Source organism: Berghia stephanieae, chromosome 13 (genome assembly GCF_034508935.2).
Source record: "Berghia stephanieae isolate SIO BIC M18660-M18661 chromosome 13, UCSD_Bste_1.3, whole genome shotgun sequence".
NCBI classification, from domain to species: Eukaryota; Metazoa; Mollusca; class Gastropoda; order Nudibranchia; family Aeolidiidae; genus Berghia; species Berghia stephanieae.
The window spans coordinates 34577402-34597636 of record NC_088372.1 but is presented as its reverse complement, the minus strand read 5'-3'; the positions used below and the strand labels follow the sequence as shown (position 1 = coordinate 34597636).

Here is a 20235-nt window from a genome sequence, read left to right as displayed (position 1 = left end):
TTGTCCGGCAATAATTTAGGGAATTTTACATGGCGGTTTATCAATTGACAGTGCTTTTCTCTCTTCGTCTAGAGAGATGCGCCTCGCAAAGACGTTCCATCAAGAAAGAAACGAACCGATTTTTCAGCCGATGTCTTTGTTGGATTATTTTCACTGTGCTATTTTATCATCAATAATTCAGTTCAACATTAAAGGAAATTCTTATAAATTTTTCTTTTCAAAACTGGAATTGTATATTTACGGTTGATTTTTCTTTTAGGGCGCAGCTCTCAAGTTTAATCTAAATTTTTTGTCGTCTGCCTATAGCGATTCGACAACAAATGTTTTTAAAAGTTTGTTTTGTTGTTTCGTTTCCGGTTTTTTTTCTGCTGTTTTGTGATATCAAAATGATATCTTGTTGAAAGATGGCGTTTCATTTCCTTTTTACACCATTTGGTGGAAAGGTTCATCCTTAAATCAAGAATAAAATAGTCAAAATTATAATCAGGCTTTCATTCTAGTTTTATGCTATGAAATATTTTTGTTCAGTGTTTGAAATTAATTGATTGAATTAACCTTAATTCTAACGTGGATCTTTGCTATCAATTTCATCTCTAAGAACAATTCTGTTCAGTGTTCTACCATACTGTTGGTTTCATCTTCTTCCTGTACAGCGATCTGAATGTTGTCTAACTCGTTTTCTCTGTTTGATGAAAAGACGAGACGAAATTTTATGAAATTTAATGAACAAAACTTGTAAAAATCCAAATGGGTAAATATATAAAATCACATAGAGTAAAATATAACAAACCATAATTGGTTGAAACTGTGGCATATCGTCTCAAAACGGTACTATGTCATGGTCAACAAGATTACAAAAAGTCATATCAATATTAAAGCTAATGTGACCAGAAATTTGAGCTTTTAGATTTTGTGACGTTTTAACTGTTAATTCCGGAAAGAGGTGTATTGAACAATTTAACCAGAAACCTCATCCTTCAAATTTCGATCGATTTTGATAACTCTCATGTGATCAGAAATTTGAGGTTTTAGATTTTGTCAAGTTTATCAGTTAATTCTGGAGAGAGGCGTATTAAAAACATTTGCCAGAAAACTCATCCTTCGAATATCGATCGATTTAAATAACTCTCATCTTGGCAAAACTTCTCAAACCCAAGACTTTAAGGAAGACCTCACGAGGTCACAGGTTCAAGGCAGACTGATTTTATGGGATTTTTTTGTCTTGTATTTTTCTATATGCTTTGTCTGGCTCTGTTTTATACACACTTTTTTCATATATTTATCCTGCACCAGTGCCTGCTCCATAATGTTCGCTTTGTTTGATATTTCCACTTTTGACTATAAATTCCACAATAGACATCTAGACCGTGTCAACATAATACCGTTTTGGGACAGTGGGTAACATTTATGATAAATATACAACTAATAAAATCTCTTCAATAAGATTGCATAAGAATAAATATCAATGGAGGTAGTAGAATTATTAAGTGTAAAACATGTGTAAACTGAATAGAATCTAAGACTTCAAATAAAATACAGTAATCAACTGGTGATTATCATAACAAATTAAAGTAAATAAATGATATGATATATGTAATGTAGCTACATAAAACTTTACGTTCTTACTTCATTTCTCTATACAAACGCAAACCTGCCTTCGTGAATTTTTTTTTAATTCGTAGTTTTAGGAGATAAAATTAGAAGTCGCTATAATCACCTCTATAGATCAACAATTTACCCTCACAATGATGAAATAACACTTCTTAAGTTCTAAAATTATGTACCCTGGCATCAACCTTCATTTCAAAAAGTTTTAATGACTTAGAGATGCTCATGACGTTCTAAAATTGGAGCCAAAATTTCGTAATTCTACGAATTTTTCATGGAAGTAGGCAGGTCTGCAAACATATCACACGAGGCAGCTGCTGCCACGCTTATGATATTCTTCTAGAGCTTTCTAGAGCTTTTATTAGCGCAATATCCACTAAATGTGCTCAAAACGCTTTACAAAGGGTCCCTGACCAACAGCAACACGTAACATGTAGAACGGTACATGACGCCTGTTAGGCGATTTTCCTTCTCATTGTAATGTATATACAGTACCCGCTGGATTCTAGCACGCCGAACTCCAGCACACTCTGCAATACAACACGCTGGAGCTGGGTGCCCGAATGTATTTGTTACCTCCCATGAGCATGAGCATCGGATTTCGGCACGCTCTGATTCTAGCACGCTTTACGGCTTCTCCCGAGGGCGCGCTAGAATCCAGCGAGTATTGTATGTTAAAAAGAACCCCAACAAAAACATGGGTTGTGAAAAATAGTAAAAGTTTTATATCATAACCAATACTGTTCAAAGCTGAACTTTTTTCATTAACCAGTTAACTGCCGTACACTGGAAAAAATAAAAACGAAAAACAAAACAAAATACGTATTTAAAAATTTGGCCAGAAAACTCGTCCTTGAAATATCGATCGATTTAAAGGAGCCTCATCTTGGCAAAAACTTTCAGACCTGGGACCTCGCGAGGTCTTCCTTAGAGTCCCAGGTTCGAGAGCTTTTGCCAAGATGAGGGTCATTTTAATAGATCGATATTTGGAGGACGAGTTTTCTGGCGAAATATTGAAACTGGTGTTGTCTTTTCCATAGCACAAAAGTTAGCTGGTTAAGTGTGTGGGATGCATTATAATGATTAACCTGTATCCTTCCTGTGCAATTAAACAACTAAAATCCGCTGGAAAAATAAAAAACTCTGTGATACTCATAACCTGTAAATAACTCTAACGGGTAAAAATTATAATAAAATAAATAAAAATATTATGACAAATATATTTATATTTAGATGTATAAATAGTTAAGTAAATAAATAAATAGATAAACAAGACTGCATGGAAAGTTCTAAACTTAATCTCATTCTTTAACTGAAAATCTGGAAACTTATTAACTGAGAGAAAAAAACAAATTGATATAATAATTGAATGAATACATAAATAAATAGATAGATAAATGTATAAATGAATGAATCAATAAATAGATAAATTTAAAAAATAGAAAAGAAAATCAAAAATCCTCTAGATAATAATATGATTACTTCGGTCAGTATGTTGTGACAATATCACTCCAAAATTTAGCGCTACTATTATTCCCAATCCCCCCACCCCCGATTTATCGCTGATTTTGTTTATTCATCGTTTGAAATGGACAAACACCCACCTGATCGCACGGTCACAACCATTATGCCTTCACCGTTAGCAGTCTTTATTTTAAAGAGGAACTCTAAAATCTCGGGTTTGGGAAAATTTGGCCAATTTAGGGATTTAGCTTAATATTATCTGAATGAAATAGAAATTGTTTTGGACCAAATGTGACCCATCGTCTCAAAACGGTTTAATATCGGGGTGAACAAGATGCCAAAAAAAGTGATTTCATGGTCAAAATTCCCTAAGAGGTGAAATATTAGTTTTTGTAACTTTATGAAATGTCAATAATTCTCTTCAATAAAACTTTAAAAAACAAAACAAAACAAAACAACTTTAATCAGGTCTCATATTTTATACTATAAATTCAATTTTTAGAATAGAATCAACCTCATCTCGGCATGATACTGTTTTGAGACGGAGGTCGTAAATGGGGAAAGGTTGTTTTTTTTTTTTTAAATTATCATTGTAAAAAGCAGAATGAATACAACATTTGAGTTGTTAACGTCACCATCATGGATCAGCGAATAGTAACGATATAGCACAATAAAATATGATGTAACCCGCGAACTCAATCTGGCACATATTATTCTATCGTGAGGAGACACAGATATTGCGAATTAATCAATTCATTGCCGGACCCATGAATGACACGTATTTAAAATAACGTGGTCAGATAACGTGTCCTTCGTGTATCAATCGATTTAGATGACCCCTCATCTTGGCAAAAATTCCGAAAACCTGGGACTCTAAGGAAGACCTCGCTTTTGGGGGGCCGAATGTATTAATATAAAACAATTAAGGGTTAATAGACCAATTGACTCTGAATATAGCTGGTAAATATTACTCCAGGCAAAAAGGAAGAAAAACGGGGATTTAACCAATCCCTGTACTCTGTTTTAGCCAGGTCCCTGTTATATCCGAACGTGTTTTACTGGCGTTCCACTGAGTGCCCTTAATTAACCCCCCGGAAGCGCTACAAAACTGTTAGAATAAGACCGACTCGCTTCCGTACCCTTTTCTTTTGACTCCGAGAGGAACGTCGCCCAAAGTAGGCGGGGCTTGTTCGCTGACGGATAGGCTTGTCTGGGAAGCGGTCCCACGGCTGGTATCCAAATACGTCTTGTTGGTTCTGGTCACAGACGGGACGCCACTGTTGGAGCTCGATCCGGTACCTGTGTCAATGACAAATACAAATAGATTGTTTTAGTTACAAAAAAAAAAAAAGTGAGTGGAGCAGGCACTTATGTTGATAATAACAAGAAATGAAGTGAGTAGGAAAGTGCCAGAAGACAACAGAGAATAAAAATTTCGCGGCGGCGATGGGGGTTCGAACCCGCGACCTTACTGACTGGTACGACAACTCCGCCTGGCCGGGGAGAGCGTGGCTTTACCGTATGATCTATCCACCCGGGTAAGGTTGCGGGTTCGAGCCCCCATCACCGCCGCGAACTGGGCTCATACGGTAGAGTCACGCTCTCCCAGGCCAGGCGGAGTTGTCCTGCCAGTAAGGTCGTGGGTAAGAGCCCCCATCGCCGCCGCGAAATTTTTGTTCTCTATTGTCTTCTGGTACTTTCCTAGTCACTTCATTTCTTGTTATTGTTTTAGTTGGTTATGTCAGATGGGACGCATAAGGTAAGGTTGCGGGTTCAAGCCCCCATCACTGCCGCGAACCGGGTGGTTGATAGCTCAAACGGTAGAGTCACGCCCACTCCGGACAGATGGAGTTGTCCTCCTACCATTAAGGTCGCGGGTAAGAGCCCCCATCGCCGCCGCGAAATTTTTGTTCTCTATTGTCTTCTGGTACTTTCCTAGTCACTTCATTTCTTGTTATTGTTTTAGTTGGTTATGTCAGATGGGACGCATCACCAAAACTAGAATTATGTCGAGCTGAAGTATACAGTATACCAATAAAATCTATTGTCGGAAATATGAACTTTTGAGTTCATTACATTTACTTTTTGCTTTTACTAGAAGAGCCCACACAATGGTTTAAACAGCAAACACACTATAAACTCAAGTATGGTTTACTCGAACTCCTCGAGACTTGCACACAAAAAAAAGCTCGAGAAAAACGTAGTTCGACAAAACCGTGAACAAATAATAATTAATAATACAGAAAAAAAAATGAGGACATTCAAATGAGTTCGAGGAAAAAGGGTGTTTGAGGAAACCGCACTGGAGTGTATAACATGCCAAAAAGTGAATTTATTAAATTTGAAAATGAATAGACATCTGAAATAAAAATTCTAGCTGTTTAAGCCATTATTTAGGTTCTTCTATTTAAGAAAAATGTAAAAATTATGATCACAAACTTCACATTTACGACAATAGATTTAATAATAAACAAAAATGAATATAGCAGCTTCAAAAAAAAGAACAAAATACCCAAGACGGAACGTTTCGGGTTCAAAACCCTTCTTCAGCCAATAAAAAAAAACCCAAACAATTTTTTGAAGCTGTTACATTCATTTTTGTTTATTACTTTTTACAGTCCACAGCTTCTAGCAGCTTGGTATCAATTTTCAGCGTCTGACTTACATCGACATAAAACCGTTCTGAGGCCATGGATAACAACTTACGTTATTGATCTGTCAGAAAACGTGGATCCACGCCACTTCCACTACGGATTGTTTAGTTTGTAGGGAAATTTGTGTCATAAATAAGTAAAGGTGTCGGCCAGGGTTATGTCAAGTTTTTTTTTTTTATTTGGTTCTTTTTCTGAATCCTATGGCCACCTAGCAGTGATTAGATAGCTCATCATAATCATCATCATCATCATCATCATCATCATCATCATCATCATCATCATCAACAACAACAACAACAATTAAAACAACAGCAGCAGCAGCAGCACAACAACAACAACAAGTACTACTACTACTACTACTACTACTACTACTACTACTACTACTACTACTACTACTACTACTATCCTACTACTACTACTACTACTACTATACTACTACTACTACTACTACTACTACTACTACTACTACACTACTAACTACTACTTACTACTACTACTACTACTACTACTACTACTACTACTACTACTACTACTACTACTACTACTACTACTACTACTACTACTACTATACTACTACTACTACTACTACTACTACTACTACTACTACTACTACTACTACTACTTACTACTACTACTACTACTACTACTACTACACTACTACTACTACTACTACTACTACTACTACTACTACTACTACTACTACTACTACTACTACTACTACTACTACTACTACTACTACTACTACTACTACTACTACTACTTACTACTACTACTACTACTACTACTACTACTACTACTACTACTACTCTACTACTACTACTACTACTACTACTACTACTACTACTACTACTACTACTACTACTACTAGTACTACTACTACTACTACTACTACTACTACTACTACTACTTTGCTACTACTATTACTACTACTACTACTACTACTACTACTACACCACCACACCGCCATCATCATCGTCAACCATCATCAACATTATCATCAACAACAACAACAACAACACACACACACACACACACACACAAACGCATTATAAAGAACTAAAAATAAAACAAACAAAAAAAACAACAACAACAACAACAAAAACAACCAAATCACAACAGGTCCTACCCTTTTCTCCCCAAGTGCGATATGTCTTCTGCTTCTGGCTGTCACTCATGCACCGACAACAAATGGATTTCCAGAATCCTCTCACTGTCTTGTCCCTGGCCGTCATCATCAGGAAGATGACAAAGCCCTGCAGGGAGGCCGTGATGCAGAAAATGTACTGGAAAACAGTGCGAGCGTCCTCGATGGTCAGGAAGCCAAAAATCCAAGACAAACCTTGGGGAGAAATAGACGGGAAAATGATAAACATGTTGATGAAGACATGAATGAATCAATGATTAAATGAATAGTTGAATGAATGAACGGATGGATGAATAAATGTGTGAATGAATTTGATGAATAGATGGAGGATTCACTGAATGAATGAATGGATGAATAAATGAGGGAATGAGTTTGCTGAATGGATTGATGATTAAATGAATGAATGAATGAATGAATGGATAAATGAGGGAAGGAATTTATAAATGCATGGATGATTAAGTGAATGAAGGAATATATGAGTGAATGGATGGATGAGTGAATTTATGATTAAATGAATGAATGAATTAATTAATGGATGAGTTCAACTGTACATGATGATAAGTCGGCCAACTCAAAAATTATGATTCAGGGGTTGAATATAATTTGAAGTCAATTCTTATTGTCTTAATAAACAATCCATTTTTCGACTTCGTAGGAAAACTCCACGAATATTTTATTTGGGCACGGAGAGATATTTTCTCAAATATCTTATATGTATCGCTCACTCATCGTAGAATTCTTTCCCAATGTTAAGAGCGAAAAATAGGTTGATATAATTTTTAAAAAAACTGATTGTATTCAAAGTACTGAGAGGAACCACTAACTGGTATCGATTCAAAGCAAGTACTCTCACTAGGGGAGGGCACCCGGGTCACCAAAAGGTCACCGATGCTTTAGGTTTTGAGAAGTCAGGTCATCGACGACTGAGAACTTCCCGACCTCCACTTAGTTCTCGATGCTTTTCTCGTCTTGAGAATCTTGGTCGTCGATGCTTCTCGTATTGAGTCCCGAGTCCCGAGTCTCGAGACTATACTGCGCACGCGTTACTAACAATGTGTACTATCTGCATTGTTCACCCCTCTCTCGTCGGCGATGATTCCAGCGAAGCTCGAGACTTTTTTGCGTCTCGATGCTTTTTTGAGTCTCGAGACTCAAAAAAGTCTCGAGCATCGCTCTAGTCATCGGTGCTTTCATTCAATACCTAGTCATTGGTATTGGGTATTGACGTTATATCATATTTTAAACAGCTAACAAAACACAAACGTCGTAAATAGATCAAAATGGTTATAGGTATCAATGTTTTATTATTATACAAAGTGAATTTATTTAATGTATTTTAAGTTTTAATACAAAAAAGCCATCCAAAGCTCAGTTGAAGTGCTACTTCTCGGGAATTCCCGACTTTTCCTTGGTCATCGAGTTCGGGAAGTTTTGAGTGTTGGTGGCCGATGACTTGAGGTATCATCGAGACTTCCGCTCGACACTAACTCTCACCTCATTTTCATACTCGCTAACCGGAAGGTTGACACATAACCCACGTGGTGAATTTGATGGCGTCTGATTTCGATGGGATTTGACGAAACAAATTTGATTTTTTAAATAACATCATCACGAAGGCAAATCAATCTCATAATACACGCAAATCATCTTCATGTCAATTGTAAACACCATTCAAATTTTGGTGACGATTGGTTCAGTCTTTTCCGAGCCTAATGTTACAAAACATCCAATAAGGAATGAGATTAGCGGAAGAGTAGCGTCCATTGATTGGACGTCACCAGGGGAGAAGTTATTTGTAAACAAACCAACTACAAGCCAAGCGCTCCAAATACAAAATTTATTATTCATATTTCTGTACAAAAAAGCATATCATAATCAACGTTATGCATTTTTGTACAGAAATATGAATAATAAATTTTGCATTTGAGCGCTTGGCTTATAGTTGGTTTGTTTACAAATAACTTCACCGGTGACGTCCAATCAAGGGACGCTACTCTTCCGCTAATCTCATTCCCTATTTGCCAAATATATAATAAGATTATAGATAAATCTGTTGTGTATACCCACCTAGGATGAAGAAGCATATGAAGGAGGCCCGGAAGTTGACGATCGTCTGGCTGGAACTCTGGGAAGAATGTTTACTCATGTCCTTCCGTGTACACAGGCTGTGGACGACCTTGGCGAAGATGGCCAGATTGGTGAGGATGATGGCGCCCACGGGAATAGCGAAGGCGTAGTAGAAGGCGTCCAGGGACATCCAGCAGCTGGGAGTTGGATCGGGAAATAAGTTGTAAGGTAAGAGTAGTAAAAGGAGGAGATGTTGCTTTTATTTCTATTTGTTTTTGTTTTTATTCTGTTTGTGTTTTGTTTTTGTTTTGTTTGTTCGGCTTTGTGATATTGTGGTTTATTATGCGTCTTCAAAACTCTAGGTCCCTGGTTCGATTCAGATCTTGGCGACACAAAGTTGAGTCCTTGGTAAATATGAGAAATATAAGCTAGAGATAGATAGTATGCGCTTGACTAAGAAGCTCACAACATTGCCACCCGGAAGTATGGTCAAAAGGTCTACTTTAACAACGTTATTCTCTCATCTCCATTCGTTTTAAGTGTTTTATTCATCGTGTTTTGTTGACAAAGGGGAATCCCGAAACATCCATATTTATGTCTTCTTTAATTAAATTCAAGCTTCCATTCCATTTGAATATTGTTTTAATATGCATAATACAGGTAATAGAGATGACCACTCACTAATTTTCTCCTCCTCTGTACAACTCTGGGTCTATAGCTAAGACGATGACGACTGGTATTATAGGGAGACCTGGTGATGTTTAGATGAAGATAATAATGATAATGATAATAATGATGATGATGATGATGATGATAATAACAACAACAATAATAATAACAACGACAACAATAACAACAACAACAATAATAATAATAATAATAATAATAATAATAATAATAATAATAATAATATAATAATAATAATAATAATAATAATAATAATGATAATAATTTTAATAATAATGATGATGATGATGATGATGATGATGATGCATACGATAACGAATATGAATGGTGATGTTGCTTATATTTGATTTTAATGTGAATGATGATCATGATAAGCACTGACGGGGAACGAAGTTGGCCCCAAACTCACCCCAAGCAGGAACCGCAGTTTTGACCATGTAGTTGGTGAAGTACGTGTTCATCACCTTGACGAAGAGAAGGTACTGGAGAATGCCCTCCATCAACATCCACATGAAGGACGCCATGATGAGGTAATGCAAGATGGCCGCCACCGCGATGCATCCCGCGTGGTTCTCGGTCCTGCCGATTCCCGCCAAGAAGACAACCCAGGACAGGAGAAGGGCGATGGACAGGTTGAACAACGTCTGCTGAGGTCGGCCTTGACGTAATTTCCTGAATAAAAGAAAAAACAAAACAAAACAAAACTTATGTTTTGAATACAAATGGTTAATCCCTAGTAGCTTATTTGATTGAATACTTGTCTTGTCAGCAAAAAAATAGTTGTCCTTTAGCGGTATTTGGAGTTTATTCTGGTCTCTATGGCGTGAAACGGACAATAGCAGTTGCTTGCAACATTTTGAATAGGACCCTCGTCTATCGCAACGCACATTCCGACAGTTCTTATACACCCAACTACCCATCCATCAGTGCTGAGTGGTCAAAAATGAATAATATCTCAACTTCAACCGGGATCGATATCAGTTTCTTTGCGTGAGAAAGTTACTTACTTGATATGCGGGAAAGAGATGAAGGATATTGAGACTCCTGTGATGGAGAGAATCAATCTCACAATACTGATGACTCCAAGGACAGAGAGAAGATACACACACACAGATACACAGACAGACAGAAACACACACAGACACACAGGCACTTGCTTGATACACAGGAAAGAGATGATGCGGATATAGAGAGTCCTATGATGGAGAGAACCAATCCCACATGTGCACAATACTGATGACTCCGAGGGCAGTGAGAACACACACACACACACACACAGTCCCACACAAACACGCACACAGACAGACAGACACACACACACACACACACAGACACTTACTTGATACACAGGAAAGAGATGATGGATATAGAGTGTCCTATGATGGAGAGAACCAATCCCACAATACTGATTACTCCAAGGGCAAGAGAACACACACATACACACACAACACGCACAGAGACAGACAGACAGACACACACACACACACACACACTTACTTGACACACAGAAAAGAGATGATGGATATAGAGAGTCCTATGATGGAGAGAACCAATCCCACAATACTGATGACTCCAAGAGCAATGAAAACACACACACACACACAGACCCAGACACACAGTTACTTACTTGATACACAGGAAAGAGATGATGGATATAGAGTGTCCTATGATGGAGAGAACCAATCCCACAATACTGATGACTCCAAGAGCCAAGTCGTGGTCTTCGTCCATCTCGTCCTGGTCGTAGAAACTCTGGGGAAAGATGGACAATAATGGGAGTGGGTGGATGGTGGAATACTGAGATAATGAACAAAAATTGATATAACTTCCTAAAAATTAACATGTAAATGTTGCATTTCGAAGCTCGAAGAAATAAATAACAATGTGAAATTGAATGTAAGCTTCAATTTAATCTAATTTAATTCATCTGTAGCGTTTCATTCATCCTGTTTGTTGATAAACGGAAAACCCGAAACGTCCATTCTATCTGTTTTCGTAATTAAATTGAAGCTTACATTGAATTTCACATTATTATTTAAAAATGAACAAAAGACTGAACACGGAACATCTTGTGTTCAAAACTCTTCTTCAGTCAATAACAAGACCGCAGGAGCCAACAAGACGTGTCAATTACGTTTGCCGCCTGTCGGTTTGGACGAATTCAATCAATCGAGGGGGCGGGGATATCGACTCCTCGAAACTGGGGGCAGAAGTTACCAGGCTTTTCCACCTGCAAGAGGAGACATTAGGTGGCAGCCAATCGACTTCTGTCCAGAACCTGCTTAACAGCACGCTCACTACATCCGTGGGGCTTGCCATCTGTCCAACATGTACCGTTGTAGTAAAGAGCCCGAAACCGCAGAGCACTAGGTGAACGGTGCTTTGTGACGAAGCTTCTAGCCGGGTTTGAGACGGTGCACGAGTGCGGTACGGAATTTGCATCCTGGATCGATCGTCATAACATAGTAACTCAGGTTGCTGGTCTGCACTGTGGCTAAAGTCTGGATTATTCCAGTCTTCCCTTGGAATAAACCATAAAGAACCGTTTCCCTTTTGGGATGAATAAAAGGATTTAAGAAAAACAAAAACTTACCACCAAGATGGCAAAGTTGGTCAGATGGTCACAGACACACACATCCCTGCCCGACTCAGTCCTGTCGTAAACACAACCTCTAGAGGACCAGCCACCGTCGCCTCTGTTGGCGTCAAAGTCCCACCAGGCACACACGCTGAAGCGGGTCCGGTCCTTTAATGGGACCTTGACCTTGGGCAAGAAGACGGTGGTGACGTTGTAAGGTCCAAGGTCAGTGATGGGAACTTCGTTCACCAGAATCTGGTTTTGGGTATAGAAGTGAGGTAATCGTAATATATTTGTATGTCTGTTTGCTGTGTGTGTATGTGTGTGTGTGTGTGTGTGGGGGGGGGGGGGGCTGTACAAGTATTGGTATTTAGGCTATACGTTTAACCAAAATACTCATAACATCCGCCAGCCGGATTCAACGTACCAACGCACATACTATGAGTACTCTTGAATGTTTATAGTCTGATAGATATGAAGTTGACGTCACTCGGGTTTTTGCTATCATTTTTTTTGCCATCCACGTTTATGAGTAATTCTCACTTAACTATGTTATCCACACTATACTATAAAAGTTCATGGTTACACATTGTTTTGTGTGTTGGTCCGCGGTATACCTCCGGATGGCAATTTTGTGAGCTTCTTAACTAAGCGCATACTATCTATTGATAGAACGTAGTGAGAATTACTGGCTAAGAAAAACAAAACAAAGAGCAGAATAACTCACTTTCGTTCCTCAATAACAAAATTTATTATACAGTATATATGATGATATTGTGTGTCTATACCCACATTATTTAGAAGAAATCTTGCCATTCTTGTGAAAGTAAACACATACATAAATGAAATGATAATATATATTCCCATCTCAAGCACATAAAAGGAAAAAAAATATACATGCTATAACAATTCATCACTTGACCCCTGCGGTTTATGTTTAGTCATCACAAGTACTGGCCGAATAAAATTTTAATGGGAGCGATCTATATTCATGATTTTGTCCAACCGAGTCATCAATCACATGATTTGTTGCTGTCCAATGATTGGATATTTCTTTCAAAATGTAAACACGCTGCTTTGTTTATGAAAGTTGTAACACGCCCATGTGTCAAGCCGAACAAAATGACCAATCATTCCGAGAGGTATTTCAAAAGCTGTGAACAATTTTGATTATGTTGGTCACTTTGAGCACTTTTTGCAATATGACCAATGACCTCAAGCACGTGGAAAGTTAATATAGATCATCCCCATTCAGAACTTGGTCCCAGCGTGCGCTTTCAAGATCGATTTAAGATCATGGACTCGCTCGGGAATTCCCGAATAGTAGGAAAATTAGATTAGATTTAAGACCTACCTTGGCAGCGATGACTTTGCTGTTGAGTGACACGTTTCCTTTGAGGCCATTTGTGGCCTGGTAGAGACCGGTGTCAGCGTACACATTCATGGCCAGACGAACGGAAATATTCTTGGAGTTTTTGCCCAGTTGTCTCTGGGAGGAAGATGAGATGAGATGAGAAAATATTCAGAGCCGCAAAACTGATTTAATAATCTAATGCCCCTACAAAAGAAATTCTATATAATCTCCATTGATGGGCTGTTACTATTAGTGAAAGGATTGTTTTTACAGTTTGTAGTATTGTTCATAAATGTTTAAATAAACAAGCTCCAATGTACCTCATAGATTTATGCCAAAATTATAATCCAACACGCCAAAATATTCACTGCTGATGACAATTATTAAGAATACAATACATTCAAATACTGTTTCCCCGAACTTATAAGTATGTCCCGATTTTTTCCTTGTTATTATTACTTCTTGTGCATGGATCTCCTCAAACTTCGGTTTCCTCAAACTATTTGGCATGTCCCGAGGAATTCGAGGAAACCGTCCTCGAGTGTAATATGAGAGTTGGTCCTAAAGCCTTACCTCGATGAATTCCCTAGGTAACAAAATGGCCGCCTCCGCTTCGCCGTAGTCCAGGCCCGAGGGCGAAAACAATGAGATGAGGTCATTGACGTTGATGGCTTCTCCATTACCGTCCGATAGAACCTGGTAGATAGATTAAAAATTAAAAATTAAATTGAGCTTTTATATAGAGCAATATCCACTAAATGTGCTCAAAGCGCTTTAAACAGGGGGTCCCTGGTCAACAGCAACGTTTAACATGTAGGACGGGACATAACTATTAGGCGATATTACAATTTTTCGGACAAAGACAACGCTGTTAACGGCCAGGTACTCATTTTACACCTGAATACGGTGAGAGAATGTGAGTAAAGAGTCTTTTCCAAGGACTCAACTATGCGCCGAGCGCGAGGCTCGAACCCAGGACCTTCCGATCCTAAAGCGTGTGTCAAACCACTAGACCACATAACCGCACAATAGATAGTAAGAAGGGGGGTGGGGGGAATTCAAGGATGGATAAAAACAAACATAGAAGTAAGAAAGCTGGAACTTTTGTAAACTCCTTCAAAATTAGATATAATTTGAACGTTTATATAGATAATTATCATCCACTAAACGTGCTCAAATGGCTGTACAAGCGAAGTCCCTAGCCAACAGCAACACTTAAAATGTAGGCGATATTTGATTTTTCTCCGACAGCCACAGCGTTGTTAACGGTCAGTTTATACCTGAGTGCGGTGAGAGACTGTGACTGAAAAGCCTTTTCCGAGGCCTCAGCAATGCGCCGCTTAGAGGTAGGGCAAGACTCAAGACCTAGAGAGCTGAGCCGGTGTTACCAATACTTAGCTTCTATAACCAGGACAAATCATTCGTTTGGACAGAAAAATAAATAAAAACTTACCGCTTACCGTCAAAAGCAGTTTAGATTTGAAGCTACATTTGTTTTCTATCAAAAAACATTCGGTACTAGACAATCCTTGATGAATTTCAAAAGTTGTGTTTGAAATTATATCCTAAATATTTTCATGATTCATTCCTCGCGAAATCGTGTTTTTTTTTTCGTCTGTCCAATGGTTGGTGCCCCCTAGTGCCAAGTGCCTGCCGCCTGCCGCCTGCCGCCTGCCGCGCAAAACAAAGGTTTTTTAAAAAGTTTATTGAGAAAAAGATACGGAAAAAAGTGTCCCTAGATAGGTATGCAATTTGGTGCATTAGTGCAGCTATATGGTTGTGAGAGCTGGACCATAAACAAGACCATGGTTAAAAGACTGGAGGCAGTGGAAATGTGGTTTTACAGAAGAATGATGAGGGTGTCATGGATGGAAAGGAAAAGAAATGAAGAAATTTTAGAAATGGCAAACAGAAAAAGATCACTGATAACAAAAATCATCAAACGCCAAATGGAATTTTTAGGACACATTATCCGCCACCCTGGTTTGGAAATACTCGCCTTGACTGGAAAGATGAATGGAAAAAGAATAAGAGGAAGACAAAGAATAACGTATTTGAAAGGGATAAGAACTTGGACAGATGAAGCTGAGAAAGGTGGCGCTGCTTTAATAGAATTGGCAAGAGATAGATCAGCTTGGCGGAAGATGACCTCCGACGTCTGCTTCAGATATGGAACTACATGAGATGAGATGAGTGCAGTAAAAATTGGTGCGCAAAATTAGTTCGTAGCGGATGCAAGACTGTGTGTGTGTGTGTGTGTGTGTGTGTGTGTGTGTGTGTGTGTGTGTGCGTGTGTATGTGTGTGTGTGTGTGTCTTTCTTTTTTTTTTTTTTTTTGGGAGTGCCTACGTACACGGTAACGGGGCATCTAGCCTCAGGATCTACGTACACGTAAACTGGTTTACCGTTGCAACACAAGCAATAGATGGTCCTCGCTGTCGTGACCGCGCGCGCTCGTGTGTGTGTGTGTGTGTGTGTGTGTGTGTGTGTGTGTGTGTGTTATTTTAAAAAAAATCAAAACAATTTTAACCATTAATTACACTCCCCAAACTCCAGATCTTAGTCTTAATGTTATCATTAAAAGACAAGCTTTGCGATTTATAGTTTAATTGTTGCCCGAGTCGAAATATTCTCTTACTACTGCTCTCTTGGTGGAAACGATCTATTCTGCATAAGCAATCTGGAGAAAAAAATCAGTGTCACTGTAAAAGGTTAAAATTTCACGAAGTACGCACCGTGAACACCGCTGTAACAATCCTTTGATCTACGTCATCAGGCAACCCATTGTTTCTTTCATCTTTTCCCATTCCCCTTACTATCCCCCCCCCCCCCCCATTCCCCCGCCCATCTCTCTCTCTCTCTCTCTCTCTCTCTCTCTCTCTCTCTCTCTCTCTCTCTCTCTCTCTCTCTCTTGTCATAGTGTTATCCCTTCCCCTTCCCATCTCATTGTAAAATGAAAACGTTCTGCTGTTTGCAGATACATGTATGATTGTTTTGTTTTTTCTCTCTCACTAGGCATTTGAAAAAAAGCAAAAACCTGAAAAAAAAAACAAAACAACTTAACCTTTTAAAGGCAAATATCAATCTTACTTGGACCAAAAATAAAATCTTACCGTTTTCATCAAAAGACAAAAAACAAATTACAATTTAAGAATTTGAGCTTTTATAGAGGGCAATATCCACCCAACGTGCTCAAAGCGCTTTTTATCAATATTCTTACTTCTCTTATGGTGGAAACGTTTTTTTTTTCTGCGTTAAAAAATAATATAAATGAAGACTATTATTTGAAATTCCCGTGTGGTGTCCGGGGTCCCTCAACTGAGAGGGTCAAGAATAGCCCAACGCCAAGCCAGCGTGTCGTAAAAGGCGACTAATGGTGTGTGATTCCCCCATCTTTGAGTCACCTGGTCCTCCAGGTTGGGGGTTGGCAAAGGGTTAACACCCCTTTCCGTTAAACTCAAACCGTTACAGAAACACAGACAGACAAACTAAATCCTTTTTTTAGCTTGGGCGACCGAAGAGTTTCTGGAATTACAGAATTTATGAAGGACAACAGACAAAGCCGAAAGGACTCTGCTGACCCGATGACGTCTTCGCCAAACAAGCAGCTTCGAATTGCGTCGTGGAACGTTCGCACCATGTATGAAGCAGGAAAAAGCTCTCAAGTTGTGACTGAGATGAGAAGATACAGGCTGCATATACTTGGAGTAAGCGAAACCCACTGGATACAATCCGGACAGAAACACCTCAAGTCTGGGGAGAAGATTTTATATTCAGGGAGAGGGGACGGGATTCATACACAGGGAGTAGGAATAATTCTAAGCAAGTTTGCCCAGAAGTCACTGAGAGGATGGGAACAATGCGGAGAAAGGATCATCATGGCGTCTTTTACAACACGGAGTAAGAAGATCAGCATGAACATTGTACAGATCTATGCCCAACAAATGATGCAACAGATGAGGACAAAGATACATTTTATGGTCTGCTACAACAAGTCATTGACAAGTTGCCAAGGAAAGACATCAACATATTGATGGGAGATGCTAATGCAAAAGGGGACAGGATAACGTAGGCTATGAAGGTATCATGGGACGTCATGGCATGGGAAAAATGAATGATAATGGAGAGAGATTTGCAAATTTCTGTGCATTCAACAGCTTGGTGATTGGAGGATCAGTGTTCCCCCATAAGAGGATCCACAAAGCAACTTGGGTCTCACCAGATGGTGTGACAGAGAATCAGATTGATCATTTTTGTATCTCTCGTAGATTCAGACGTTCATTGGAAGATGTGACAGTACGGAGAGGGGCAGATGTTGGATCAGACCACCACCTGCTATTGGCAAAGCTTAAGCTCCGACTCAGAAAACACGGGGCCAGATCACATACAAGAAGAAAATTCGAGGTGAATGCACTTGATGGGGAAAAGAATGAGGAATTCAAACTACAATTGAGTAATAGATTCCAACCTCTTACTGAGCTCGAGGAGGACATAGATGTAGAGTCACATTGGGCAAAGATCAAGGAAGTCTACATAACAACTTGCCACGAGGTATTGGGGGTAAAGAAATCGGAACATAAAGAATGGATAAGTCCAACCACCTTGGACCTTATTGAAAAGAGGAGAACAAGGAAGGAACAAGTGAATGCAAGCCGAACAAGGGCTTCAAGACTGGATGCACAAGAGCAGTATCGAGCCATAGCTAAGGAAGTCAAAAGATCTGTGAAGAAAGACAAGGAAGCATTCATGAACAGACTTGCAGAGAAAGCAGAAGCAGCAGCGACTGGAGGACACATGAGGATCCTTTATCAAACTACCAAGACACTTGCTGGAAAATATGGGAAACCAGAGGTACCAGTCAAAGACAAAGATGGGAAAACTATTTTTGGAAAAGAGGCTCAATCTGAACGATGGAGGGAACATTTCAACTGCCTTCTGAACAGACCACCACCAGACAACCAGCCAGAAATTTTGCCTGCAAGGAATGAGCTACCAATTAGCTGTGATCCACCATCGATAGCAGAGATTGTGGGTGCCATTAACAAGATGAAAAGGGGGAAAGCTGCTGGACCAGACCAGATTCCACCGGAGGCTCTAAAAGTTGATGCGAAAAGAAATGCTGAGGCCCTGCACCCACTATTTGAGAGAATCTGGAATGACGGGATATTCCCAAAGGATTGGAAGGAAGGACATCTTATCAAGCTTCCAAAGAAAGGGGACCTCAGTAATTGTAATAATTATCGAGGCATCACTCTTCTTTCTATCCCAGGAAAGGTTTTCAACCGTATTATTTTAGAGAGAATTAAGAATGCAACAGATGCTAAACTGCGGGACGAACAGGCAGGTTTTCGGAAAAAACCGTTCAACCACCGACCAGATTGCCTCTCTGCGAGTCATAGTAGAACAGTCTATAGAATGGAACTCTCCTCTTATTGTCAACTTTCTGGATTACGAGAAGGCTTTCGACAGTATTGACAGAGCAACATTGTGGAAAATTCTGGCACATTATGGACTCCCTGAAAAGATAGTAAACCTCATTAAGGAAATGTATGAAGGATCAAGTTGCAGGGTTGTACATGAAGATCAGCTTACTGACAGCTTTGAAATTAAGACTGGTGTCAAGCAGGGATGCTTGCTCTCTCCATTCCTGTTCATCCTTGCCATTGATTGGCTAATGAAGGAAACCTCCAAAGGGAGAAGAAATGGGATACAGTGGACCCCTGGACACAGTTGGATGATCTGGATTTTGCAGATGATCTGGCTCTTTTGTCCCACACCCAGGACCAGATGCAAGCAAAAACCACAATTATAAACAGCCTGTCGGAATCAATTGGTCTAAGAATTCACCCTGCAAAGTCAAAGGTCTTGAGGATAGGTACGCGTCAAAGGGAGCAGATCAAAGTAAAAGATCAGGAACTCGAAGATATAGACACTTTCTGCTATCTCGGAAGTATAATTGACAAGGATGGAGGCACGGAAGCAGAGGTGAAAGCACGAATAGGAAAGGCACAGGCTGCATTCACATCTTTGAACAGAGTTTGGAGAACTAAAGATATCTCCCTTCAACTAAAGCTAAGACTTTTCAACTCAAACGTGAAGTCTGTCCTACTGTATGGATGTGAAACTTGGAACGCATCACAGGCATGTATAAGGAGGGTACAGATTTTCGTAAACAGGTGCATGCGTAAGCTACTCAGAATAAAATGGATGGATAGAATAAAAAATGAAGAAGTATGGAAAAGAACACAGCAGAAACCAGTGGGAGAGGATATAGGAAGAAGACGATGGAGGTGGATTGGACACACGCTTAGAAAGAATGACTCAACTATAACAAAGAAAGTATTGGACTGGAACCCTCAGGGCAGAAGATCAAGGGGAAGGCCACGAGGAACATGGAGAAGAATTAAAGAAGCTGATATACAGAGAAGTGGTAAGACCTGGAATGAGATAAAAAAGTTGGCTCAGGATAGAGAAGGATGGAAACTGTTTGTCTGTGGCCTATACCCTGACCCAGGGTGAAAAAGGCAATGATGATGATTATTTGAAAACAAAAAAAAAATCAGTGTCACTGGCAAAGGGTTAATTGCAGTACTCCTCCATCCTGTGAGACTCCTACGGCACTTGCTAATCATAAAAAAGGAAATAGCAATCAACAATACTAAGGTGAAAAAAAAAGAAGA

The 20235-nt window shown here is 39.3% G+C and overlaps 1 protein-coding gene across 11 annotated transcripts in view; it reads right to left on the bottom strand.

Annotated features, from left to right (window-relative positions):
• Nucleotides 1–208: 208 nt before the first annotated feature.
• The window catches only part of LOC144959121 (uncharacterized), a 105336-nt gene continuing 85309 nt past the window's right edge, over nucleotides 209–20235 (bottom strand). For all 11 annotated transcript variants that reach the window (XM_078891558.1, XM_078891556.1, XM_078891549.1 and 8 more), the window contains 10 exons: nucleotides 14130–14252; nucleotides 13557–13691; nucleotides 12218–12457; nucleotides 11252–11376; nucleotides 10034–10296; nucleotides 9619–9688; nucleotides 8938–9134; nucleotides 6853–7065; nucleotides 4212–4371; nucleotides 209–682 (listed from right to left, as the gene is read on the bottom strand). In XM_078891558.1, the coding sequence (XP_078747684.1) occupies nucleotides 610–682; nucleotides 4212–4371; nucleotides 6853–7065; nucleotides 8938–9134; nucleotides 9619–9688; nucleotides 10034–10296; nucleotides 11252–11376; nucleotides 12218–12457; nucleotides 13557–13691; nucleotides 14130–14252 (1599 nt within the window). In that variant the 3' untranslated portion in view covers nucleotides 209–609. The remainder of the gene's footprint in view (nucleotides 683–4211; nucleotides 4372–6852; nucleotides 7066–8937; nucleotides 9135–9618; nucleotides 9689–10033; nucleotides 10297–11251; nucleotides 11377–12217; nucleotides 12458–13556; nucleotides 13692–14129; nucleotides 14253–20235) is intronic.